Source organism: Apodemus sylvaticus, chromosome 7 (assembly GCF_947179515.1).
Source record: "Apodemus sylvaticus chromosome 7, mApoSyl1.1, whole genome shotgun sequence".
Classification (NCBI taxonomy): Eukaryota; Metazoa; Chordata; class Mammalia; order Rodentia; family Muridae; genus Apodemus; species Apodemus sylvaticus.
The window spans coordinates 61,735,332-61,762,246 of record NC_067478.1 but is presented as its reverse complement, the minus strand read 5'-3'; the positions used below and the strand labels follow the sequence as shown (position 1 = coordinate 61,762,246).

The 26,915-nt window shown below is 46.5% G+C and overlaps 1 protein-coding gene across 3 annotated transcripts in view; it reads right to left on the bottom strand.

The window, feature by feature from the left end:
- Window positions 1-26,915, bottom strand: part of Tln2 (talin 2) — a 414,048-nt gene that overhangs the window by 53,850 nt on the left and 333,283 nt on the right. The window contains exons 35-42 of one of the 3 annotated variants that reach the window (XM_052187919.1): window positions 26,322-26,444; window positions 24,740-24,883; window positions 22,407-22,568; window positions 16,325-16,465; window positions 15,626-15,807; window positions 13,820-13,952; window positions 10,571-10,672; window positions 6,792-6,962 (exon numbers count right to left, since the gene is read on the bottom strand). In XM_052187919.1, the coding sequence (XP_052043879.1) occupies window positions 6,792-6,962; window positions 10,571-10,672; window positions 13,820-13,952; window positions 15,626-15,807; window positions 16,325-16,465; window positions 22,407-22,568; window positions 24,740-24,883; window positions 26,322-26,444 (1,158 nt within the window). Of the gene's footprint in view, window positions 1-6,791; window positions 6,963-10,570; window positions 10,673-13,605; window positions 13,702-13,819; window positions 13,953-15,625; window positions 15,808-16,324; window positions 16,466-19,203; window positions 19,252-22,406; window positions 22,569-24,739; window positions 24,884-26,321; window positions 26,445-26,915 lie in introns of those variants that run through there. The other 2 variants (XM_052187920.1, XM_052187921.1) reach the window with 2 other exon arrangements.

Here is a 26,915-nt window from a genome sequence, read left to right as displayed (position 1 = left end):
ACTTGAAAACAAACAAGCAGGCCCTAGGAGAAACCACACCCTGGAAAACAGCCACACTGTGTATGCATTTGAAATGTTTTCTTTCCCTGACTCTATACATTTACTTGCAAAATCAAAAGCAACCCTGTTTTACAATAATAAAAGAAAAATGTAACACCAAACTGTCAAGACTAGCTTTACATGCTGCTATGTTCAGGATGGTAGAGAATGCCACAGGTACCTAAACACACAAATAGGCACATTTGTTTTAAGAATTTGGTAATACAAAGAAGAAAATGTTTTTCATATCAAATGTACTTCTCCTCAACAACGCCCAGCACACCAGCATTCTCTTTCTATAAATAAGTCGGATTATGGAAATGTCAGTGCATGGAAGACAGATAAATTGGCAGAGAGCCTAATAGGCTTTAGAACCAGGCTGCAAGTTACGTTGCTGCTACATTGGCAGAATAGATGAGGTCAGTCTTTCAAGGGCCGAAGCCCTGCAGGTAATACCCAAGTACATACATGTTCCTCAGACAGCATCCTGGACACTTGCTGATGTTAAGGGTGGGATTAGGGGCTCGAAGTGAACAGGTGAATGGATATGAAACAATGCCAGTGCAGATACCTCACACGGCAAGAAGATGCTCCGCTATGGGTGCAGGAAATCTAGGGTCTAGTTTTTGCTCTACCACTGACTAGCCACACAACAGAGCCTGGCCTCCTTTTCAGTGAGATGGGGAAGACTGTAAGAAATCCATGTGCTAAAAGCTTGATAAGCCAGGAAGGTGCAGTTGTCCTTCGTCTAAGAAGGGAAGGCTATTGGAAACTCTGCCCTTACTCTGTGCAATATAACAGAAAGCCAGTGACTTAAACATCAGAACTTCAGTCCTTAAGCAATGGATCCATACAACAGCTGTGGTTATCTTGGCCCAACTCAGGGCTGTAAGCCTCCTCAAAGATCTAGCTTGGTGGATATGAAGGAAGGGAAGCCAGTGGGACTTAGAAGATGGACTCTGTCTGAACTAAAAAGCTGTGGGAAGCAAGAAGAGTTCCTCAAACATGGGATCTGACAAGATGTCAAACATGCTGCCTGCTCGCAGCTCTCCTCTGCTGAGGGACCAGCTTGATGCCATCTTAGGCTCAAAAGCATCTTATAGTAAAGACAAACTAGGTTCACTTTTGTTTATAATTAAATCTGTTTCTCAGGGATGGGCTGGCTGTGCCCCTCCTGTAACCTTAACTACAAATGGTCCTGCACTGCCTGTTCCAGGAATGGTAATCATATCTTTGTTTCAAAAAGTTGATTATAGCCATCTTGCAACCCTAATTTTTTTCCAAAAGATTTTATGACCGCCTATGACTACCTGGAAATGAATACCTATTGTTATAACTACCTTGTTTGGATAGATATTGTTGTGGCTATTTTGTTTTTTGTTTGTTTTTTGTTCTTTTTATTTGTTTTTTTCAAGACAGGGTTTCTCTGTGTAGCCCTGGCTGTCCTGGAACTCACTCTGTAAACCAGGCTGGCCTCAGAAATCTGCTGCCTCTGCCTCCCAAGTGCTGGGACTAAAAGTGTGTGCCACCACCGCCCGGCTTATGGTTACCTTGCTATGACCAACTTGCAACACGTTTTTGTTTCAGTAAGGATGACCTCGCTATGATGCTCTGCTCCTGGAACTGCCTATTTTGCCTGCCTTGTCTTCCTCATAGCCAATGCTGACCTCCTGAGCCCCACCTTATGGAGACGTAGCCCACGTATACGAACAAAAAAGCTTGCGGGTTGGATTAATCATTTTGGCCATGCTAATTTGGGTAGGTGGTCTTTCTCCTCCCATCTTTGGGATTAATGCTGTGTAGACACATAGAATTCATAGAGGTGAGTAAGTTCATGATCTAGGCTCATCCCTGACTTTACAGCACAGAGTAAGAGAATGTGCAAACTGCCTTACCTTGCTACAAGTCTCAAAGGCGGCATTCCTGCACAGAACTCTCTAGAGAAAGCCTCTGAAACCACAGACTCCCACTACACACGCTCAAACAGAAGGGGTGATTTTGTCTGTGTTATAGCTACGATGAGAACACTTCTGACACAATTCTACAGGACCACATTAAAGGGTTTGAAGAGAGAGGTGAAGCACTTGCCAGTCAGAGACGTACTTTCATCCTCAGGGGTCTGAGGAGTGCAAACTCTTAACAGATGTAGGGTGATTCTGAAGAGAGATGCTTGTGCTCCTGCCTGACAGACCATTAAAACAATGCTCCCCAAGAAACTGGGAGAAGGAGAAGGCTGAGTCTTGGTGCCAGTCAGAGGGGGAAGCTGTCTTCTAAAAAGAGGTTCTACACAGTTTTGACAACTAACAAGTCTGACCACCTTGCAGGAGGGACCGGGCCCAGACAATGACGATGGTTGGTACCACACCACGACCCAGATGGCTTAGTTATGCAGACTTCTTACCCTCTATGTAAACCTAAACTTTAAAAGTGGACTTGGGGGTTACGGGACCCCTTAATTTGTTCTTATTCCCAATGTGGCTGCAATGAAAGATTTATCCTCTGCTGTTCACTATTCCTTGTCTCTTTAACTGGCCCACTGAGGGCGGGTGGGCAAACCAAGCTTGTCAGCAACTTGGGGACAGGCACCAAGGATGCCATAGAAGGGTCTGATCAGATCCAGGGTCTGATCTTAACAACTCTGGGAATGAGAACATAATTCAGGGAAGGCATCAGTAAATTACAAAATGATCTTTGAATCCCTCAGTAAACATCTTTGCTTTGGATAGCCCAGAAATAAACCACCTACTGGCTACCTACTGACTGACTGGATATAAGCTGATGAATCCTCAAGACTTGCTCTCTTTTATATTCTCTGTCTTTTTCTCTTTTTGTGTGTGTGTACATGTGTACATATGTGTGAATGCATGTGTAGCTGCATGTATACATGTACATGTACACGTGTGTGGAGACAGAGGTTTACCTTAGGTCCTCCTCTCAATCACTTTCCACCTCATTTGCTGAGGAAGGGATTCTCACTGAACCTGGAGCTTACTAACTGGGTAGCCTAGCCAGCCAGTGAGCCTAAGGTCTCCAGAGTTGTGTTTACTTGTGTGTACTGTGGGGCATGGGCTTGTATGTGGGTGATGGGGATCGGAGCTGAGGTCTTCATTCTTGGGTGGCAAGCACTTTATTGACTGAGCCATCTCCTTACCTGTACTCTTCATATTTGAGTTTTATGGATTTCTAGAGGGTCAGCTCAGAGGTCACCTCCTCTCTGACATCCCTAGGCATGCCTTCCTCACCACGCCTTCTCTCCTCTCAGCTCAGAGGCAGGCTCCATCGTCACTAGTCCACACACTGGGCTGGCTAAGCACCACAGCGTTAGACATCCCAAGACAGCAGGATCTCAATGAAAGCACGCTTTAACAGCCAGCAGCGCTCTGGGAGGCAAAGCGTGCAGGGCAATAATGAGGTCGTTATTTTAGGGTCTGGAGCGACTCCCTTATTACTGCTCCTCACACGCGGGAAAATCACATCTGTTCTCTTTTGGACACATGTCTGCAGACAGCTTCCAAGGAGCCTTTTCCTTTCAGATGGGACTTCCACTACAAAGCCCAGGACAGCAGGCAAAGACATCGGAGCGGCTTGGAAAGCGGGAGAAGATAGGAGTGGGTCTCAGATTTCAGGGGTTCAAGGTATCAGCCCATGAGAACCTCCAATGCCCCATGGAGATGGAGACCGTGGACTTCCCAAGAGCTGGTTTAATAGGTGTGTGTCACCATTCCCAGCCCATGCAGTGCTGGAATAGAATCCAGGGCTTGGAGGATGCTAGGCTAGTGCTCTACCAACTGAGCTACAGCCCACATTCCTGTTTTACACACTATTCTCATTCAGACTAACCTCACTGCTTAGTAAAGGAGACAAAGAAATGATCAGCTTGTTAGCAAGAGGTAGTCTGGGGATTTGACTACTTTTATGTTTGACCCAGACCCTGACTGAGTGTTTGTTTGTCCAAATCAGAACTACTGATAACTATTTAAAAACACTTCATTGTATTTTATTACCTATTAAGATGAAATTTAACATTTTTGTATGTGCATGCGTGTATGTGCACATGCGTGCACGTAGGTGGGACTCTGCATGCCATAGCACATGTGTGGAGGTCATAAGATAACTGAGGGAACTGGATTTCTCTTTTGTCCATGTGGGTCCCAGGAATAGAACTCAGATCAATAGGTTTGGTGGCAATTAACCACCAGCTAAGCCATTCAGCCACCCCATTTAACAATGCTATAACTTTGTTTCTTCTACAAATGAGATTGCAACACCAAATCAACAGCAAATAGAGCTTAATAAACACCGCCCCCCCATGATAAATCTGAGTTAATTATGTGGCCTGTTAGGCAAGGATGTAAAGAAGCAAACTTGATAGGGTGAACCCTGTTATCTCAGCCCTCAGGAGGCTGCAGGAGGAGGAGCACAAATCTGAGGCCCTTTCTGGGCTACACAGCCCGTTTCAGGTCACTATGGGCTATGTTCCCTGTTTCTAAAAGGGGAAAGGGGTAAGGAAAGGAAGAAAAGGAGGAGGGGGGGGACAGTAGCAGCCGCAAACTTAATGATCAAAATGTTCTTTGGAGCAAGCCTGTCACAGTCTCCAGACAAAACATAGGTTGAACATTGGTATGGGGCAGAGGTCTTGTTACCGGTCACCATCTGTCCCATCACATCATCTGATGTAAGAACTAGTCTTACTGATGGAAAACAGTTCAAGCCACTACTTTCATATGGGGAATGTCACTATGGAGTGATGACACTGACTATAAATGTGCCCAGCCATGAGGGTCCTTAGGGAGCTTTGAGCTCACAGTCCAAGCAGCATCTTCAAAGCCCAGAACTCCTATTTGATATTCTATTGGCACTGAAAGCTTCATGTAGAAGTTGGAAACACACGGCAGGAAATAAGTCCCAGGGACAAGACTGTTCTAGTCTGAGGAATACTGCAGAGGAGTGGACCCAATCTCTGGACTCCCACTGCTGACCATGAGTCAGAGCTGGGTCCATTGTGCTTTCGGTCCTACACCACCGTTTTGGTAACCAGAGTTATTATTTCCAAAAGACTTTGAATGTTTGGAGGGTTGATGCTGGCTCTTAATTATTTTAGTATCCAAACTATACTCTTAATAATTGCTAGATATGTGAAAGATGGAATGTAGAAAAGGCCAAGTGCCTCTGCCCTGAGACCTGCCAGAAAGTCAAAGTCACTGTTTATAGTTGGATGTTTAAAAAATATGGATTACAAGGGGTCTGGAGAAAGGGCTCAGAGGTTAAGAGGGCTTGTTGCTTCTGCAGAGGGCTGGCATTTGGTACCTAGAACCTATGTCAGGGGGGCTCACAACTGCATGTAACTCCAGCTTCATGGGATCTAATGCCCAATTCAAACAATTAAGAATACCTCCATCAGGCATGTGCACATACACACAGGCACACATACATATAAAATATGGATTTGTCTTAGTATTAGCTGTCAACTTGGCACAGCCTAGACCCACCTCAAGGTCTCAGCCGAGGGATTGATTGTCTTTCTCAGACTGGTCTGTGGATATGTCTGTGAGAGATTTTCTTAACTGAGGGCTCAGTTCATTTTGGTTCACACCATCTGTGGGTATATAACAAAGCTAGACCAGGTAAGCAGCGTTCCTCCACAGTTCCTGCTTCTTCCAGGTTCTTGCCTTGAGTTTCTTCTTGATTTACCTCAGTGACAGACTGACTTGGCAGTGTAAGACAATAAGTTCTTTACTCCTCTAAGTTTCTTTGGTTAGAGTAACAGAAAGAAACTGGAACAGGTGGCACCATTTCCCTGTTTAAGGCCACCACTAGCTCCCATGCCTTATATAAACATCCTGCTCCTTAGCAAAGAAGATGAGATGCATCAGTGCATCTTTGCCCAACTTCTTGTCCAACTGTGCTCATCTGCATATTCCAGACCCACCAGACTGCTTATAATTTTCAGAAAGCACCACATTCTTTTATAATTCTATATTATGTCCATGCTACTGCTAAGTTGTTTATTTATTTGTATATGTGTGTGCTGGAGCGTATGCATGTGCACCATGAATGTGGGGACCAGAAGAGGGCACTGTATCACAGGCACTGTGAACTACGTGATATGTACTTGGAACGGAAGCCAAGTCCTCAGCAAGAACAGTAAGCACTCTTACCTTTTAAACCATCTCTTCAGGTCCTGATACCTCTTAAGTTCTAAGTAAAAAGCAGTATAAGGTCAGTCATCCATGACAGACTGCTGCCTTGTCTGGCTCTTAGAAGCAACTCACTGAAGAAATGTCCTTCTTACAAACTGACGTGTGTGTGTGTGTGTTTGTGTGTGTGTGTGTGTGTGAAGGCTGTTATATTAAATTAGCATCTTTTGGGCTGGGTGGTAAGAATGTTTGCCTAGCATGTGTGAGGCCCCCAACACTGAAAAAATAGGTGAACTACATCACCATCCCTTATGGAGAAGAGAAATCACATTCACTGAAAGCAAATGACATTCCTAAGCAAGTTAGATGTCAGCACCTAGCAGGCACCCAGTAGGTACATCAGTTTCATTCCTACAATGAGCATACCATGTACTCTTCTGTCCATGAGTGCTTGTCCACATACCCTATCAAGGAAGGAGAACTGGGGAATAACCCTTACCTATATCTGTTTGGATAGCTACCAGATTATTTCTCTTTTAGACTGGGAAATCAACTTGGAGGTGTTTTTTGATGACGGAGACAACACAGGAGGGACCTAGATGGCGTAATGCATACCTTGGGGTTTCCTCCACCTTCTTTAGCTGCATACAGCATCTGCAGGGCAGACTCTGCAAGAGTCTTGGTCTGGTCCAGCACGGTCATCTGTTGTTGATGGTCTAGCATCTTGGAGGCGACACCAACTGCAGCTAAGATCAAAGGCTCAAAGTAGCTTGCCAGCTGTGTCACCTTTCAAGAAAGAAAAATCCCAGATGTATCATGTAAGTTTGGGTCTCCCTTTGGGGGGCCCTTGATGGGAAGGGGATCTGGAGCAAGGATGAGATGACTCACAGGAAAAGGCATGCTTGGCTACAACTTTTTAAATAGTCGCTAGTTAACACTCTACTGCTTGGCTTTTCTTCCTGGGGTGGGCTGGAGGGTAGGGGGTGGGGGAGGATTCTCCATCTCCTTTCCATATATGGGAAGAAACCCATTCTGGAATTTAGAGGTAGACAACTAGACTTATACCCAGTTTTATAAATTGTCAGTTTTATAAGTTAAAACTGTTAAGAATAAGAGACATTCCACAGATTCAAAAGGGAAGGAGGAGAGAAGAGAGGAGGGTAATGAGGTAGGGGCAGATGAAGAGAATCTGCAAGGCTTTTGAGTAGACAGCCTGACTGGCGTCCTCGCCAAGCCCTGGGCCAAGTCTTGAGAACAGAATAAAAGCAAAATGATTTCACCACTGTCAAACTTCTATGATTGGCTCAACCTGGGAAAATAAAAAGCTCGTCAAGGGGCTCAGAATGCAGCTCAGTGGTAAGTTACTTAGCTAGTGTGTGAAGGGTCCTGGGTTTGATCTCTAGTGTTCAAACCAAGCCAAGCCAAGCCAAGCCAAACTAAACCAAGCCAAACTCCACAACTAACCAACCAAAAGAACAAAACCAAACTAATTAAGACAGTTACCTACTGCCCCAGGATAGAGTTCCTTTCAGCAGACAGCAGACCATGCCATACATAGTATGCATGTGTGTGTGCCGTCACTCATTCATTCATTCATTCACACACACACACACACACACACACACACACACACACACACACACACACATTTGGAAGCCCCCCCACCTCACACACATTTGGAAGCCCCAGGGCCAAATGTCACAAATATTTACCAGGCCCATTCCCGGTGTTTTTAGTTCTTTGCTAAATGTTTCCCATCCAATTCCTCGGTTAATCTCAGTTCCAATTTTAAGAAGCAGGTCCAGATGAAGAGAAACTGAGGCATGGTTGTAGGCTGTGTGTTGATGTTATGCTGCTACAAGGTGGAGATGAGGCGGAGGCTTGGGGTGGGGGCTCACGTCACAGTCTGGCTCTTGGCTCCCTCTCTCGTCAATGACATCCCTTTGCTTTCGTGTTTATTCTAGTTCTGCTAAAGTTACACTTGAGAAGTCCATCACTCAGTGTCTGCCTCTTGCTTTGTAACATATTTGAAGTTGGGGCAGGGGGTATGTGATAGGGAGTGATAGAGAGATACCCCCATTTAGCAGTGAGAGGACCATATTTTCACAGTTTGGCTCCATCTATTCGACGCTGATAAAACACGCCAGCACAAATGGCTATTCTAATTCCTCATTTTTGTGCACCATAACTAATTGCTAAGCTTCCTGCTGAGGGTATTTTATGCAAATCTTTAGCCTGTGGCTCCCTTAAGGCTTTTTTCCATCACAAGAAAGGTTAGTGTTGTGGGGATAAAGGAGGAGAGGCCACTTCATACAAGCAGGCACTGGGTCATAAACAAAGCAAGGGTTGGAACTAGCCCAGCAGTGAGTAGCACTGTCCAAAAAAAGAACAGTGATAGTCGTTACAGCTAACAGTGAGAGAGGACCAGTGCCCAGCAGTAAGAATTCAGCTCTAAGCCTGGTGGCGGTGGCCCACACCTTTAATCCCAGCACCTGGGAGGCAGAGGCAGGCAGATTTCTAAGTTCGAGGCCAGCCTGGTCTACAGACTTCCAGGACAGCCGGAGCTACACAGAGAAACCCTGTCTCGAAAAACCAAACAGAATTCAGCTCTATTATTCTCATTAAGTTGTCCTACAAAGACATCTGAGTAGCGCTGCTGCTGACCTACTGTGCCTCTCTGTGCATTTGTATGTGTTTGTGCACATACGTGCGGGTGTATGTGGAGGCTGGAGACTGGTATCTGGTGTTTTCCTTATTTGTTCTCCACCTTATTTTGTGTGTGGGATGTGTGTACACATGTGTGGTTGGGTCTGTATGGCCATGTCCAGACATGACAGCCAGAAGTCCTCCAGCATCTTCCTGGATCATCTCTGCCTTATTCCCTTGAGACATGGTCTCTTAATCAATCTGCAGAAGACCAGTTTGGCTAGGCAAATTCCCAGGATTCTCTCGTCTCTCCCCATCCTACACTAGGGTTACAGGTACATAAGGCAATGCTCAGCCTTTTACATGGGTGCTGGAGACTCAATGTCAGGTCTTCATGCTTGTACAGAAAGCACTCTTACTGAGCCACCTTCCCAGATCTTTGATCCGAATCTCTGGTCTCTCACTGAACTTGGAGCTTGCAGATTTGACTAGATGTCTCCATGGTTGGTTATAGCCTGATTCCTGGGAATGAGGACTAGCACTACTTTCCAAGAAGGAGAGACAATGTCATCCAAATGGAGACTGCTAACCAGGGACAGAGGGAACATCTATGAGAGAGCCAGTGAGCCCCAGAGACAGTCCTGTCTCCACCTCCTTTGTGCTGGGGTTATAGGTGTGTACCACTGCCTCTAGTTATACGGGTGCTAAGGATCTGAACTTGGGTTCTCATGCTCGCAAAGCAAGAGCTTTACCTGATACTTCCCCAAAGTCCTCTTCGTGCATCTTAAAGGAGTCCCTTGAAGGCCAGGTGGGTAGCCTTCAAGTAGGGCTTGTTCCCCGCAGCTGCCTTTGTCCAGATGTGGAGGTCCCAGCCTGAGGCAAAGGCAGCCCTATACACAGACACAGGACTTATCCCTTCCCCAGGAATGGTGCTGGCTTCATTACCAAAGGCAACAGGGCACTGTAGTTGTGGTTAAAATGAGAAGTGGCTCTCACAGACTCTTGTGTTTGAACAGTCGATCCCCAGTGGTAGCCCTCTCTGGTAAGGTTATGAAACTTTTAGAAGATAGGGTCTTGCTAGAGGAAGGGAGTCACTAGGGCTGGCTTTGGGGGTCTCACGGACCAGCCCCACTCTCCTGATCTCTCTGCTCCTCAATTGCAAGCCTGGCCTCCTGCTCCTGCTGTCATCAGACCTTTGCTGCCATGGTGGACTCATCCTTTTGGAACTGTCAGCCAAAATAAACCTTACTCTCCCAAGTTGTTTTTGGTCAGGTTTTTATCATAGCATTGGAAAAGAAACAAATACAGGGACCAATGGGTCTCTCAGGTGTCAAAACGTATAGCCGGAATGTTTAATGCATTAGAATCCTACCTGTTCTTTAGGCTTATCTGATTAGTAATTAGCTCCCCTAATGCAGATGTAACAAGTCAAGAGTTGTTAAGTGGTGGGCAAATGAAAGGTCCTGCCTGCACTGGTGCCCAGCACCCTTAGAGAGGTGAGCAGGGTCATGAAGAATGACAAGCCTCGCCTTGGGTCCTTTACACAGATTTCTTCACAGACCATGCTCTAGTTTGCTCCTCTGTAAAGTGGGATTGGTGACAGCGCTAGGCTCCTGGCACTGTGAGAGATACCCAATCAAAGCACAGGAGAACACCGAGCACAGGCTTTCGGGGATAATGATAACCCTCCACCTCCCTGCACACAGGTACCATCTCTCCCTTAGCAGGCCAGCCTGCTTGCACACCACCTTATGTCCAAGTTGGGCGGCTTCTCCTCGGGCTGCTGTGGCGATGGGATCAATAAGATGGCCGATTTCCTGGACCACCGAGGTCAGCTGCTCCTGTAGGGCCTGAGAGAGGGAAAGCTGTCAAGGCCATTTGACAACAGTTCCTTACAACGCTGTGTCGTTATGAAAAGCCCCTTATGAAGGACAACGGGACCTGCACGATATCAGAATGCTCTGATCTTCCATTCCCTGACTGGTCTTGCTCCCCAGGGTGAGATCCCCTATCTCTCCTCAGATGAAGCAGGCATGAAAGGTGTGTTTCCCACTGGCTTCATTCTCAGCAGCTCTGACAGGTGCTGCTGGTGGCATCATCACGGTCGGTTCCATGCCCTGACTGTGGGGAATGAGGACTAGCTCTACTTTCCAAGAAGAGACAACATGGTCCAAATGAAGACAGCTAATCGGGGACTGAGGGAACATTCTGGTCTTGGTGTTCTCAGAACTTAAAGAGGAGAGGGAAAGGGTGATGTGAAAATGAGATCAGATCTCCGAAGGCTTCTCTGAGGGAGCACCAGGAAGGAACCAGATGGGCTACATGAAGAGCTTAGCCAGACTCTGCTCACTGCCCTTGGTGACTTGCAGGCAAATAATGGAAAGGAAACTCTTGAGGTATTTCTTATCGGGTCTGAGATGGTTTAAACTCTCTGCTCCTAATAAATGAGTTTAGGCTGTTAAGAGACAGGGAAAGAAAGCCAGACTGTGCTGGGAAGGAGGAGGTGGGGATGGGGAGCTCGAGGCTGAAGAGGAACTGGAAACAGGAAAAATCCCCTCTGTTTCTCAAAACCATCTTAGGAACTGTACTGGACAGGTTCAGGGTTAACCGATCAAAGGACTGACATCATAAAGATGTGTGCCCTGGCGTGTCATCTGAAGAGTGACAATATTCTTTCTGCATTGGTTACTCTGCCACTACCCACTGGCACATGAGGGCTTCAGGCAGAGTTCACTCTGGGAGATAAAAAGCTTAACAAGAAAGCTTGAAAACAAAATAGAAACAAAATAACAACAACAACAAAAGAGCTATAGAGATGGGGCAGGCAGAGAGAGGCTTCCCTCAAGTCCAAAGACCTTACTTAGCTAATTATTTATTATCCTCACACAGTTAGTGTGATTATGGGTAAGAGTTGGGCGGTGGTGGTGCACGACTTTAATCCCAGCACTTGGGAGGCAGAGGCAGGCAATTTCTGAGTTCGAGGCCAGTCTGGTCTACAGAGTGAGTTCCAGGACAGCTAGGGCTACACAGAGAAACCCTATCTTGAAAAACACACAAAACAAAACAAAACAAAACAAAAAAAGATTATGGGTAAGAATGACAGAGAATCCCTTTGGTGTTTTTGACAGATGGTTTGTTAAATTCAATATTGTATAATGAAGGATCTTGAGTATAAAGGGCATACATTTTCTTCCTATTGGTAGAGCTAAGGTAGAGGATGCAGTTTAGAAGGAATAGTGAGAGGGGGACACTTCTGGGGTGGTGGTCACAAGTCTTTTTGAGGTAGAGGGCAGTGTCTCACTAAGTAACCCTAGCTATCCTCAAAGAGATCAAAACTCCTGCCTGCTGGAGCTAAGATTAAAAGTGTGTGAAGCTACCAAAACCGGCTTCATCTTGGCTTCTTGAACTGGAGGCTATGTAAGGGTGTGATCTGCTGACATATCATCAACACACATATTTCATGTGTGTTTACTGTGTTTATGTTCAACTTTAAGAACAGACTTAAAATAGTAATGCTGGCTTTCTACATGGTTACAGTGCTTAGTCCTGCTTCTCATTTCCTGGAATTGGGTGTATGCGCATGTATGTGTGCGTGCGTGCGTGCGTGCGTGTGATGCCAAAGTAGAACAGACAGATCTATTAATAAAAATGAGCAATGCTTACTTCTAGGTCCGAGGTTTGAACAATGAAGACAGAGCTCATTATACCTAAAATCTATAGCAGTAAGGTAAGCATACCATTCATGCAAACCAAATGTCTGACAGCAGGGTACTGTCCTCTTAGTGAAGTAAGTATGGATTGCAAATTTTGATGGGTAGCAACAGCTCAAGAGGAAGAACAGATAAAGCAAGGCTGGAGAGATGCTCAACGGGGAAAATGTATGCTATTCAAGTGTGAGAACTTGAGCATCTACAATCCCAGTGCAGGGAGTGGGGTAGGGATGGAGACAGGCGGGTCCTGAGGACTCCTGGCCAGGCAGCCTAGCTACGAGTGAACACCAGGTTCAGGGAACGACTCAAAAAAAAAAAAAAATGATGGAGGAGCACATGGGGATGCACACCCCACACAGAGGCACATGTGTGTAGAACACACACAAACAGAGAAAAGATACAGTGGCCTGACGTAAAACTTGCAGTGTTTTTGGAAAGAGTTGTACTGGATGGTGTTTTGTTGTGGTAGACAGGTAATACAAGAATGTTTTGCTAAAGCAGACATAGGTGAAAAGATGTTTTGTTAAAGTAAACATGTAAAAAGACATGTGATGAAGGATTTTTCGCTGATGATACACATGAATAGGTTTGCCGTATATTATGTTGTACACTAAACTATTATAGACTTTTTGACAACATAGATGAGATTTACCGTAAAACACAATTTTTAAATAGGTCTACTTGCCCCATAGCCTAGTAACCTTACTTTTCCACCACTTCTGGTGGGTCATAAACTTTTTTTAAAAAAAAAAGTTAAAGCATTTAAAAACTGTTATTAAAAATAAAAACAAATTTAAATATACAGTAACCCCGAATGATAAGATGCTAAGCTCACACACACACACACACACACACACACACACACACACACACGATAGCGAATAACTTAGGGCACAACTCTTTCTCTCTAGATGGATCAAATGCATTAGAGTTTAATGCTAAACTTGCTCAAAGAGTACAAAGAAAGTATGGACAGAGAAAGGCACTCAAGTTCTGCATGCCCAGGCCTGGTCTACCAATGAACACATGTCAACACAGCAGTCCATCTTAGGACAGAATTTCCCAGCACTGACCATTTTCCTGCAAACATTAGCTGCATGTGAACCCTCTTCTGTAACAGGTGAGGTCTTTCTCCACACCATCTTTCTCGTCTCCATACTCGTCCTACACACTCCTCACCAACCCTACCAACTCCCTATCTGTTCCACAGGAACAGCTATCCATTATCACTTTCCAGCATTAGACAGTCCCACTTCCTCTGGAGTTTCCGACAGAGGCCCAGCCTACCTCCACAGAGATGTCATCCCTCGTGGCCAGGCTCTGGCTGACAGCGGCCAGGGAGGCCTGCTCGATGTCCCTGATGCACCGGTTGATGCCATCAATGGAGTAGTCACATTCCCTCTGCCCTGGGGCTTTGTCCCTAAAAGAGACAGAACAAGTCAAACAAAAGCCCATGAGGCTTACATACATCACACCATGCTCCTGTACGGTAGGCCAGGAGCCTCGGTCCCCTTTCTACACGATCGCCTTCACTGAGCAGTGCATCTGTGAGGCTTGCTCAGCAAAATGGGGCCCATTTCTTAATTAACACTTGTACTTGACATAGCTCTATTTCTAGCAGGAAGAATGGAATCTCTGCCTCTCCTTTCAGACTAATAATAGGCAATTGCAAAGGAAACGATTTGCACTTGGGCGCTTGCCTCCACTTTAAAGTTAAAAGTGTGTGTCTGTGCACATGAGTACACGTGCTGTATGTGGCTATTTGTGTACAGATGCAAGTAATCATCAGTACATGGAGAACATTAGAGGAAGTCGAGTCCTACTTCACCAGTGTCTATGTTGGTCCCTTAAGACAGGGTCTCTCTCTGAACCTGGGGCTACTGTGGTAATCGGCACACCCTGCAATCCTCATGGATTTGTCTCCCACAGTCCTAGGATCATGAGCACACACCCATCCCTGGCCTTTTATATGGAGCTAGATATTCAAAGTCAGGCCCTCACGCTTCTGCAGCCATCACCTCCACTGAGAAAATAAAAGCGCAGCACCATTTACTGTGCCTACACGATGCTAGTGGATACTAGTCACGAGCTCATTGGCTACAGGAAGAGCTAAGGTATCCAGAGGGTTTTTCTTCATAATGCACTAAGGAAAACTTTAATTATGGCTTTGAACTTCAGAAACAGCAATTAAGAAGCAAAATGTTGCAACTTAGGAAACGAGCACACCATTGTAGGATATTAATATTGGCCAACTGGAGATGTGTCATTTTCTCAGCCTCTGGGTATTACGAAGAAGGTCTGGATACCTGGAATTAGTGTAAGCTGCAGAAAATTCCTTTCATCTTATTATCAGGCTAAAATTATCTGAACGGTAGAGCTCTCCAGCTGACAATTCACTGTGATGGTTAGAAGAGCTGGGACTGGAGCCTTTGGCTGACCATGAGAACATGACCTAAGTTCTTCTGCATGAGACTTTATAGAAGGAAAACAGAAACCATGACAACACCTACTTTAGAAGGTAATGTAGGTTACATATTTAGAATAATATCTGGTTTATAATAGGTGCTTCGATATGCTATTGTTATGGTGAGTACTGTCATGGGTCTCAAAGAGATAAGAAACGGTTTCTTAGTTTGCTTTACTGTTACTTCAATAAACACAAAAGCAACTCAGGGAGGAAAGAACTGACTTTATCATACAGGTCACAGCCCATTATTAAGAGAAGGCAGAGCAGAAGCTCAGTCCAGGAGCTTGGAGGCAGAACCTGAAGCAGAGACCATGGACTAACGCTGCCTACTGGCTTGCCTACTGGCTTTCTTCTAGAGTCCAGACCCATCTGCCCAGGGAGAGCACAGCTGCATGGCCTGGGCTCTCTCACATCAATCAATAAAGAAAACACACCACAGACACACCCCCAAACTGACAGGATGGAGAAAATTCCTCAACTGAAGTGCCCTCTTCCCAGGTGACTCCACTTTGTGTTGAGTCAATGACCGAGATTAGCCATCACAGTAATGATCAACGCAGTGGGCACAGTCCCCTCCTACTCTATTCAGATGCTGCTTAGGAGCTCTCTTTAGATGAGAGACTGACCTGATAGACGTGATGAGACTCTTAATGGAGTCAGACACAGTGTGGGAGTGTCCAGCCAAGACCGACCAGGTGGGCGGATCTTTGGGGTTGATGGCTAGAGAGCGTGCAGTGCGGATGAGGTACGACGAACTCTCCAGCATGGTCTTGGCTGAGACCAAGATTGGTTCCTGCGCCTGGGAGCCCTAAGAGGAACCAACAGACAAGTGAAGGGCGAATACACAGAGATGGGTAAGCTGGGCCCTAGAAAGTCTTATTCTTTAAGTTGGTACTTCTATCTAACCTGTGGGAGGGAAGCTAGCTAGCAAAAAGGGTCCAAACTGGGCCTAGGCTTACCCCTTAAATAATAAATATACTTTCTCTTAAATAGAATTTTTGAGTTTGACAGACCTTATGAAAGAATCAGTGCCAATCCCAGGCACAAAGATTATTCTCAATATCAAGCTATTATTTCTTAAAAGACAGACATTCACCAAATATAGTAACTGTGCACCAAGTATCATCTATAGTAACAGAGTATGGTAACAGAGTTTATGTGTATAAAATATAGAACTTAGAACTGCAAAATTCTGTGCATACTAGTGTAACATAGTCCACAGGGCACTGACAAAGGTCTTTTGGACTTTTAACTATCCATGCTCATTCTATTGAATACAGAATTAGCTAATGACTCTTTAGCTTCAATTGCTGCAGACTCCATACCTCAGAGCTGATCTGTGCAGGAATGCTGGCAAACTCGGGGTTTGATGCAAACGCTGTCAGATTCTCCACGGCTTCAATCAAGGGCGTGGTAGCAATACGACACTTATTGCGGTTGTCTTCAGAGAAATCCCCATCCAGGGCCTAATGGGAAAGAAAAAGAGATCCATTCCACTGAGAGGGGCCTATCACTTCTAAGCCATAGCAATCACCTCCAAGCAAGGGAAGATGGTTCCCGAATACTGCTCACAGACAAGTAAGAAGCAACTGGGGTGATCCCTGCTGTCGCCCCGAGAGGCCCAGCTATAGTTCCTAAGGAATAATCTACATGTAGCTCATAGGACGGCCATCCTGCTGTCAACTGACTCGCTCTTCACTCCCTCAGCCATGCTGTCACAGTGGCTGCCGGGTCACTTTCTCTTCCACTTCTGAGATGGGATATTCTATTTTCAAATGGAGTAAGTCCATTCCTGCCCAAATGACCAAGATCCTTTCAATAGTGTGGCACTTCTGACCAGCTTGTCTTCCTTCCTTACCTCCTTCCTTCCTTCCCCCTTTTTTTTTGTTTCTGGGAGTTAAAACTAGAATTCACCCCTGAGGTCAATCTCCAATCCCTCACTTCCAACTTACCTAAGTTCTATAACTAAAGGTATCCCTGAACCACCAACAGCTTAGAATGAATTCAATGGAATCCAATGGGAACCAATAGACTAGACCCGCCCAACCAAATGGGCAACTCAGCTCAGCTCATCACACACACACACACACACACACACACACACACACACACACACAGGAAATGGTCTATCTAGTTAAGGAGGTCACACATAAAAGGGTACCTACTGCACAATTTCACTCATGAAGTGCAAAAAGAAGCTACACTGAGGTGTTAGAAGCTGGTAACACTCTGGAGGGGTGTGCTTAATACGTTTAGCTGGAGACAGTTCATGGGCTCTCTATAGGATGTATATTTCCTCCATACATTTCATGCGTCATCTGTATTTAATTAGTGGCAGACAACACAGGAGTATTTAGTGACTGGCCACGTGGCTGATTAAAGGCCAGCCTGGTGAGAGTCTAGGACGTGGCCTGGCATACATGCCGAGCAAGGCTCTCTGACACTGACCTGCCTTTTCAGGGACAACGCAGCCTGTGAAGCATGGCAGGCGCACTGTCTTCTAGCAGAGGGAGACAAGGCGGAAGCAGCTATGCTTGCCGAAGAATGCAAATGTCCTTGTTAAATGACCAATTAAACTTTCAATTTAACCCTTATGAGCAATATAGAAAAACCTACTTAGACAATTAGTGAACGAACCACCCAGAGGCACTGGCATTATATGACCAGCTGGGCCTGAGGTAGGAGTGGTCTGCTCCTCAGTAAAGCAGGAAGGCAGGCACAACAGGTCTGAAGGGCACTTCTGAATAACACCGGCATTCCAGCCAGGCCTTGGCAGTTTAGGATAATAATTACATAGCCACAATGCTAATATTTTCAGAGGAATTTCCATGGGCCTGCTCACTTCCCATCCTCAGTAATTTTGGTGCACGGCCTGCTCTGGCTACCACTCTCCCCTTACCCAACAAACCACTTGGATTCAGTCTTTTTCTAGACCCACTGGAGACCTTAATCTTGCCTGCTACTTCTTGCTCGCATGTATGTCCCACTTCTAACTGCCCTCTGGTACTCACAAATGTTGAATTTACACTGCTGGCCCTGGTGACACAGAAAAGGATTACCTCAGAGCGCTGACCTCACTGTGCTGCTAACATCACAGTCTCCCTGAGGCTGGGTGCTAACCAAGCAAACTTCAGAGCAAGCTGGGGACACAGTGGGAGGTATGGTGGGTGGGTATCACCTGACAGGTGCCTGATACAGATGGTCCATGCACAAGAAGATGAGTAAATCAGGCACAGGCCATAGCGAACTGTGGAGTCTGAGGAACTGGGGCCCCAGCTCCACAAGTCACATGGCCTGGGCGCTAAAGTGGCGTGGCTTCCTTTCTTCCTGTCATCCTTCCAAACTTAGGCCCATTCCTTCCCTACCTCTTTCTCTGACAGGATAGAAAACATCCGCTTAGGTGACCAATCCTCATCTGAACTTACACAAACTGAAAAGGTGACTCCCCGTGTCCCTGACATAAATCTCAAGGCTCAAGACATAGACCAGCTGCTTTTGCTCAGCACGGATCATAAAAAGCACATCTCATAGAGTCCCTTGCTAGTCATAGGACAGGGCGCTGAATGACATGATTCAACAAAAGCCTCTTATTACCCACCTGCTTTGGTTTTTCAAAAGGGAGAAGCTATTTCCTCAAAAGGATGCATCTGACATTAGAAAAGATGATCTGTAAAGCTCCTATTAAGTTCCAAAGTTCACCTCCGTCACTATGACTGAGGCAACCCAAGCAAAACGGACGCTCACGTCAGCCCCACAGGGAAAGGCTGAGCAGCTGCGAGTGCTTCCTTGTGTCTGTTTCATATCACAGAATGTCTCTCCAGCCACCGAAGGGTTAAATTTACTTGGTTGCACATTCAAGAGCATTCCAGACCCCCAAGCCTGATACTCCTCATGTCTTCAGTCTAATCTCACAGGCATGTGGGGAAAACATCTATGGACTGAAGGGGTTAAAGATCACTGAATACCAGCTTTGTTTTCACAATAAAACTAGCACCTGAAAAACCGACACAATATACTCAGGCCACCCTGCTACTTGCTGTCATGTCAAACCATCACCTGAGACTCCAACTCTCTTCTTCCTTACAAATCCTAGATACCATCAAAGGCAGCAAGGCCTAAGATGTCCCAGAATGTTCCCCTCCCCAGCCTGAAGAACTCTACTTTACCAGTCCAAACATAAGGATGACCAAGAAAACATACTTACAGCCAAGTCAAATTCAATCAGAGGGAGCTGGATCGGGTGTCTGCGGCACTCACTGGAACTGCCTAATTGCAAAAATCTGAGCACTCGCTCCGCGGTGAACGACAAGGCCAAACTTCAACTTCTCAGCAAAACAAAAGCCAGGGTTGCATAATTTCCACTTGGCACTCAAACCTGAGTGGCTGCACATTTAAAATAACATTCCATTCCACACATCTGATTCAAGGCTAGGTAATGAGCATAATGGAGAGAGAAAACAGGCAGAGGGCGTTGTGTGGACCAGGGGCAGAGAGTCGGCCAGTGTCCTTGTAACTGATAGAGAGCCCTCCCTAGTAGGAGAGCCTGAAATGCATTCTTGCTGGGCTATGCTTGGGGAGTTTAAAGAATGCTACCAGGAGAGAGCTAAGGTCCCAGTGGCATCCCGTTTTCTCCCTTCTTCAGGACTGGAAGGGTACGGCAGCTGGGCTAATGTTTGGGCACAGCCTCATGGTACAAAGCAAACACACTAAGGAGCAAGGACGGTGGAGGATGCAGCTGTGGTACTGAACTATTCAGTTCTAATGCACATGAGACCTAACCATCCCTTCAAGAGGAAATCCATTTAGTAGAGAGCAGGGGGCACCAAGGATGCAACCTCTGCCGTTTTCTTATTAGTGAGTGAAAGGCAGCACTGAAGGATGGACTGGACTGACAAACCCTGCCACCCAGTGCAGACTGAAAACTCTGGGCACCTTCTGACAAACTGCAGCAACAGGCTCATTTCTGTTCCCCTCATAGTGATGCTGGTTTGCAGTGATGCTCACGGGAGGCAGGCTTTATGTGCTCCATATTACCATCACCCAGCTCTCCTCTGATGCTTTTCACAGGCCTAGCTTTTGGACCATCACATGAGGTCATTTGCTGCAGGGATTTGCAGAGGGATTGATGTTGTGAGGGGAATGTGAAAGAAGATTCACTCTTAAAATCTTAATAGACAGATCAGAATTTAAAAGTGAGGAAGCAGCAGGACAGAGAAGCAAAAGGAGCAAGAGAGAGAGGGAGCAGGAGAGAAAGGGAGCAGGAGAGAGAGAGAGAGGGGAGGTTGCAGGAGTTTCTTAGGTTTTCCCTCCCCTGCACTGCTTTCTAACGACCAGAAAGTGACTGACTTTTAACTGAGAAAAGTTAATTATGCAGCGATCAACAATGACATCACAGCTTTTGACTACACTGTCCTTTCTACCCTCAACCCCCAGACTTCCACCCAAGCTCTGTAAACACAGCCTTGGCTTTTTCCCCAGGCAGGAGGGATGAGCTCATCCCCTCTGTTCTGAGGAGGCCAACAGCATGAGGGAACTGAGAACAGGGGCTCTGCGACTTGGGCTTGAATTCTCATCAATCATTTATTGGCTGGTTTATCTAGACGGTTACTTAAACTTTGTGTCTCGGTTTCCCATCAGCAAAATGGGCATGATACGCACAGCAGACCTGTGAGCATGAAACCGGGTAACAGACACGAAGCAGAAAATACACACTTCCAACCAGAAGCTTGTTATCTGTCGATATCAACGCGGATGGCCAGGGAGCTGCCTCGAGGAGCCTAGAGCAGCAGGGCACTGGATTTAATGTTTATTCATTTTCCATCGAGTTTCTTGTATCCTCCAAGCACAGAGGCCTTTTGTTTGTTTTTAAAACGACTCTGTGTTGAAACAGCTAAGGACCTGCTGACTGGGCTAACTGGCCTTGCTTTTACCAGCCAGCCTCCAGCTGCTGCAGGCCAAAGGCTGCTCTTCCCTTAGGCCTCTGCAAGGCTCACGCTGACTGACTTCTGGGTGGGGGCTATACAGAGATTCTTGCAGAAAAAGGAAAAAGTCAAGTTGCAGTAAGGTTGGAAGCCCTTTTACTGAAGGCAGGCTAGGGGTGCCGCTCTGTGGTAAAGCAAGTACTTAGTGCCGGGTCCCAAAGACCCGGGACAGATGACTAACTAGTGCCCACTAGCATGCCCAGGCACACACAGGTCTCCGGGCTCACTCAGTACCTGTGGCACCTCTCTGCTCTTCTCACCACGCCCCGTACACAAGTCTCTCTGGTCCAGGGGCTTGCTTCCCTTCCCCCAAGCTTTCTCTCGCACACAGCCCTGCCAATTCGGCCACACTGTCTCTTGTCCTCGGCCAGCTTGCCCTCTCTCCTCTTCTGGCTCAATTCAGCCTGGACTCTTCCAGATGCTTCTGGCTGTATTCTCCCCTCATCTCGACAATAAAACCTTTTCCTCAGCCACACTGGGAGAGGTCCTGTCCTCATTTCATTTACTTCAGCACAGAAGGCCACTGGTTTGATCCTTAGCACCACACAAAATCATATACAGTCCCTTTCCTCTCAGCACTGGCAAGTAACACAGAGAACGGGTATCTTGCCTCCCAAAGCAATGTTCCTTTGAAGGCTGGGATGGGGACCCAGATGACACAGGGCTGTGGGCCTGTGGTTTGCTGTCCAGGTTTTGGCTGTTTTCCCACAAGGTCAGCTGCCTGCTCTGCGTGCAGCCCAAGCTTGTTTAGAGTACCCACCTACAAGATCCATGTCTGACCAACTCAATTTCCTCAAGGCAAGGACCCTCCATCCCCAACACCTCATCTCCCCATGGACTGGAACGTGTATACCTTTGCTGTATGAGTGCTCGGAATACAGATGTGCACTAATGGGTCAGGCTCTTACACGGGCTGTAGAGATTTGAACTCAGGTCTTCATGTTTGCATGGCGAGCACTTACCTACTGGGCCATCTCTTGAGCTCCAAAGTGATTTTTAAAAATGCAGTTGTTTTATAATTTCCTGTTGCCTTTCTCCTACATATTCTTTCTTAGTCCTATGTCTCCAGCAACAGTGGCACAAGTCCCTACCAGACCTCTAAAAACCACACCAAGTACAGACAGGCTATACCCATATACAGCACTAAGAAAGGACCCTAATCTCCTGCCCACAATTTCAGGTCCTAAACTGTTAGCTGCAGAACTGGGAGTGGCTCCCTACTTACCACCATGGAGGTTAGTGGAGGTGGAGCTGGTTGGGCTTTCCTGGTGAATATTTCCTGATTAGTAAGCAGAAGCCACCCCTCCCCACCTAGGATTTAAGGGCTATACCTTACCACTCACAAATCTCAGGAGACAGAGCTTTAGCCACACTCCTCTCTCAGCTCTGTACAGGGACCAACACGACCTGCAGTACAGTCACCTACCTTGATGGTCTTGACCAGGTTGGCAGTGCTGTTGGCAACCTCCTTGGCTGACTGGACGAAGTGCCTCTTGGCAACAGGGTTGGCCGTCTTGGATGAGGCGATGCGGCAGGCATTGCATAAGGCTGAGGTGTGCTTGGCCACGATAGTGGCAGCTGACAGAACCTACAAAGCATGGAGCTGGGTTAGGGGTGGAGACCACACATGTCAGTGCAGAGGAGTCTGTTTCTCTGCAACCCACATGTCCAGAATCTGGGCAGTCTCGTTTGTCTAGCTCTTCTGTGCCTAAAGTCACCCTGAGGAAGGAAAGAACATGAAACATGAAGTAAGAGAGAATGAAAATAGAAAGGGGAAGGAGGTACTGGGCCCCACTCTCAAAGGATGTATGGTCAGCTAGTCCTTAGAACCCCCAGGACTAAGATACCTGATTTAAAGTTTTCCAGTAAGCACATTAAAATGAGTAGAGAAACAAGAGAAATTAACTTAAGTGATATAATTTATTTAACTCACTATATCTAAAATCATAATCATCATAATCAATTTATAAATAGCAATATGATATTGTAAATTTAGGTTCATGCCAAGTCTTTGAAATTCAGCATGCACAGACACAGGCCATTGCTATTTAGACTAGTTATTTTGCTAGTGGTCAACTCCTTGGAACAGGTTTGGATGGGTACAGTAAGTGGCTAGATGCACCACTCCCTCCTCCCGCTAGGGGAGCTGTAGGCGGTGACTAGCAGTCTGTGGGACCATCTATCAACTCCCCATTCTCAGGTACTCTCTTGAAGCCATAGACTTCCCTTTGGGGAGGCTAAACAGGCTCAAGTGCACTTGAGCCGACACTCTGGGCGGTGGCGATCCAAATAGCTCTGGTACTATATTCTTAGATCTTTGCACTGCCTTAAGAATGCTGGTGTGTTCACAGTGGGCATGCCACTCTCAAGGCTACCTCTGTACCCCATAGTAGGCCCTTCTCTTTCTTTTCAGTAGGTACTTCTTTCCTATATGACCAGGTCCCCATGACACCAGAGGCACCAAGGTATGTGACGCTCACTATCCGCTCCTCAAATGTCTCTCGGGCTCCTTTCTGTGTTACGGGATTCTGACCTCAACTCTGAGGCTCAACTCAGTGCCATCTTCTCTAAAGTGACCTGAGAAAACTTGTCACACTTCTCCAATTATATCCCTATAATGGTTATTTTTCATTGCCAACCTCTGGGCAGCACGTCCCTAAGCAGGTGGGCCTGGGCTATATGAGAAAGCAAGTTGAGCATAAGACTGTGAGCAGAGCCGGGCGTGGTGGCGCACACCTTTAATCCCAGCACTTGGGAGGCAGAGGCAGATTTCTGAGTTTGAGGTCAGCCTGGTCTACAGAGTTCTAAGACATCCAGGGCTACACAGAGAAACCCTGTCTTGAAAAATACCAACCCCCACCCCCTAAAAAAAAAATAAAACTGTGAGTAGGCCAGTAAACTGCATTCCTCTATGGTGTCTACTTGAGTTCCAGCCCTGACATTCCCTCTATGATGGACCATAACCTAGGAAATGGAAGCTGAAATAAACCCTTTCTTCCTCCAAGTTATTTTTGTTTAGAATGTTTTATCACAGCAACAGCAACTAGAATGAAACTCTATCTTCTCAACACATCCCAATTAAACTCCCAATGGAGTAAGGACCGAAGGGGCAAAGGTCAGGTCTCACTTATGCTGACTTAGTGCTGAGCACAGAACAAACTGTCAGTAAACGGCTGAGAGACTCCTCATGAATTCTGCTGTGTTGTTTCTGTTGCTTCTCAGAATCTCTACATAAGTATATCCCTGCCTTTACCACGTTTGCAATACTTTCCTGGACATTGTGATGGCTAGTTCATTCATCAACCTGATATAGCCTGGAACCACCTGGGGAAGGGGACTCTCAATGGGCATGCCAGTGGGGACTGTCTTGATGACCTAATTAGAGCCTGAAAGTAGGAGGCACTGGTTCCTGTGTGCTGATCTGGGTAAGAGCAGAGGAAGCAAGCCGACCAGAGGCATACATGGTCTCTCTTTGCTTCTAAGTGTGGGTATGACGGAACTAGCCCCTTGAAGTTCCTGCCTTGATTTCCCTCCCACAATGGACTGAAACCTGGAATTATAAGATAAAGAACCCATTCTCTCTCAAGTTGCTTTGGTCAGGCATTTCATGAAGTGAGGACAGTTGTTATCTGCACAACTGCAGTCATCTGGGTTTGCGAGCCCTGAAAGCACAGGATTCTCTGCTCATTTTCCCAGCTCCCATCGTCACCCACCAAGAGAAGCCTAAGAGATCACATGCAAACGCCCTTCCCTGGTTACCTGTGATGGGCTGCTGCCAGGGTCTACCAAGTTCTGACATGCCATCTGGATCGCCTGGTTGGCCCTGGCAAACTGGATGGGGTCCACCAGGCCTTGGTGGCCTGCCTGGCTATTTGGATCAGAGATGCCAACCAGGTACGCAGCCTAGAAAAGGAAGGGCAAAATCACACCTCAGGTTCCAGGTTCCTCCATGAGCCATGGGAGACAATGGTCCGCAGTGTACTGGCAGCTGGCTAGCTCAGGGGCTCCTTAGGGCAAGCTACCCAAAGTAAGTTTGTCCCTCTCACCAATGAAGACATGGTGACAGACAGGCCTATGCCAACTTGACATATTATCAGGAGTTTGCTGCAGGCATCAGGGAACAAAGCTTCCTTGTTCTTAAGAGAAAGCCTTTGAGATGCTCTTCTGTGGGGCACGGATGTGGACGGGTGCAGCTCGCACAGCTGGCAGCCATCATATGATCACGAGGAGGCCTGCCTTTAGTGTGAAGCTGGTTGTGGCTAATAGAAGAGGCAGAAGAAAGCCAGTGCAAACTGACACCGGGAGCCTCAGAGCCAGTTCATCCTTTGTTGCCCAAAGGTCTCCTAACCCGGAGGGTCCGTGTCTAGGTCACTATCTCCAATAGCAATTACAATCTTGGCTTAGGCAATCAAGTAAGAAGAATGGGGTGACTCAGAAAATGGGTAAGAAAAGAGAGAGAGAGAGAGAGAGAGAGAGAGAGAGAGAGAGAGAGAGAGAGAGAGAGGGAGGAGGGAGGGAGGGAGGGAGGGAGGGAGGGAGGGAGGGAGGGAGGGAGGGAGGAAGGAAGGAAGGAAGGAAGGAAGGAAGGAAGGAAGGAAGGAAGGAAGGAAGGAAGGAAGGAAGGAAGGAGAGAGGTTGGAAAGAGAAGATTGAATTTGCTCCCCAATAGGACTGTTGCAGAAAAGCTGTTTCTTTGGGTTCCCTTTGGATGCACCAGGAAATAACTAACAGGATGAGCTTGTGTGGTCTGAGGGGCAGGCTCAAGGTTAGGAATCTTCTCTTTCAACTGGGGATGTTTGTCTTTGAGCAAGTGAAATCTCCCAGGTTTATTACCATCAATAATAAACTCTTCGAGCTAACTGCTGCCATCTTTGAAGTTTCAGTCATACAGTCACAATCATGACTGGAAGGGACACGGTCAGCCAAAGGAAGGTGGTCAATATCATGTCTTAGCTCTGCAGGATAGGGCTTCTTTTTTTTCCCCCCTTCCTTTTATTCTAAAAGAATGTGTCTAATGTGCAATTCTAAAGACTGAGAGCCTTTAAATTACTCAATACTTACACTTCTCTGTGGAACAATTTATCTAAGACACTGGCTTTAAAAAGCTGCTTCTGACCTCTGGATGCCAGGTCTGCAGTATTCATTCGGTCTCACTGTCCTCCCCGCATGCGCCCAGAAGCACTGGCTGGTATTCTGCCTATATGCCCCTCCCACCCAGAAGCCATCAGCTTCCCCATGGTTCCCATCTCAGTGCTTGGGAGAACTGAAGCAGGTCTCCCTTAGGAGTATGTATTATGTCCTAGGGCACAAGCTGGAAAGAAGGTGTGGACAGGGCTCTCACCTGGGCTGCTGCCTCTGTCAGCCCACAGAGAGCCTTGGATGCAATCCCCACACATTCTCCGAAGGCAGGGAGGTCTCCAGTCTTAGCATTCTGTGAAATCCCTGCCATTGACTCTCCCAGAACCTGCAAAACAGCAACCAGTCGTTGAGTTTTTATTCCAACCCAGGGCTGCCGGAGGTTACCCTGCTGATTTAATACTCAAAGTGACTTAATTTAACACATTTGTCATCTTTGCCTTTACTGTACCCAAGAGAGATTCGAGAGAATCACACCACCTCTCTATGATGAAGACAAATGCATAAGAGGAGTACAAACCTTGTACCCAAGGGTTATCAGAATCTCCTGGGGGTTCAGTCAACACACAGAGATCATCACGTATAATCTACACAGAGCCTCTTACGGATACATGGCCCAGTGTGAGAACTATTTGCTCACATTCTGGGAGCTGGACTTGAAATTCTAACGAGAAAGTAGAAGGCACACTCTTCCTTGCATGACTGACTCATCAAGTTTTGCAAAGCACTGCTACATTCCTTTCTTGGACCCCAAATAAGGCTTGATAGGGGTTGTCAGTCAGTGTGCATCCTAGGGAAC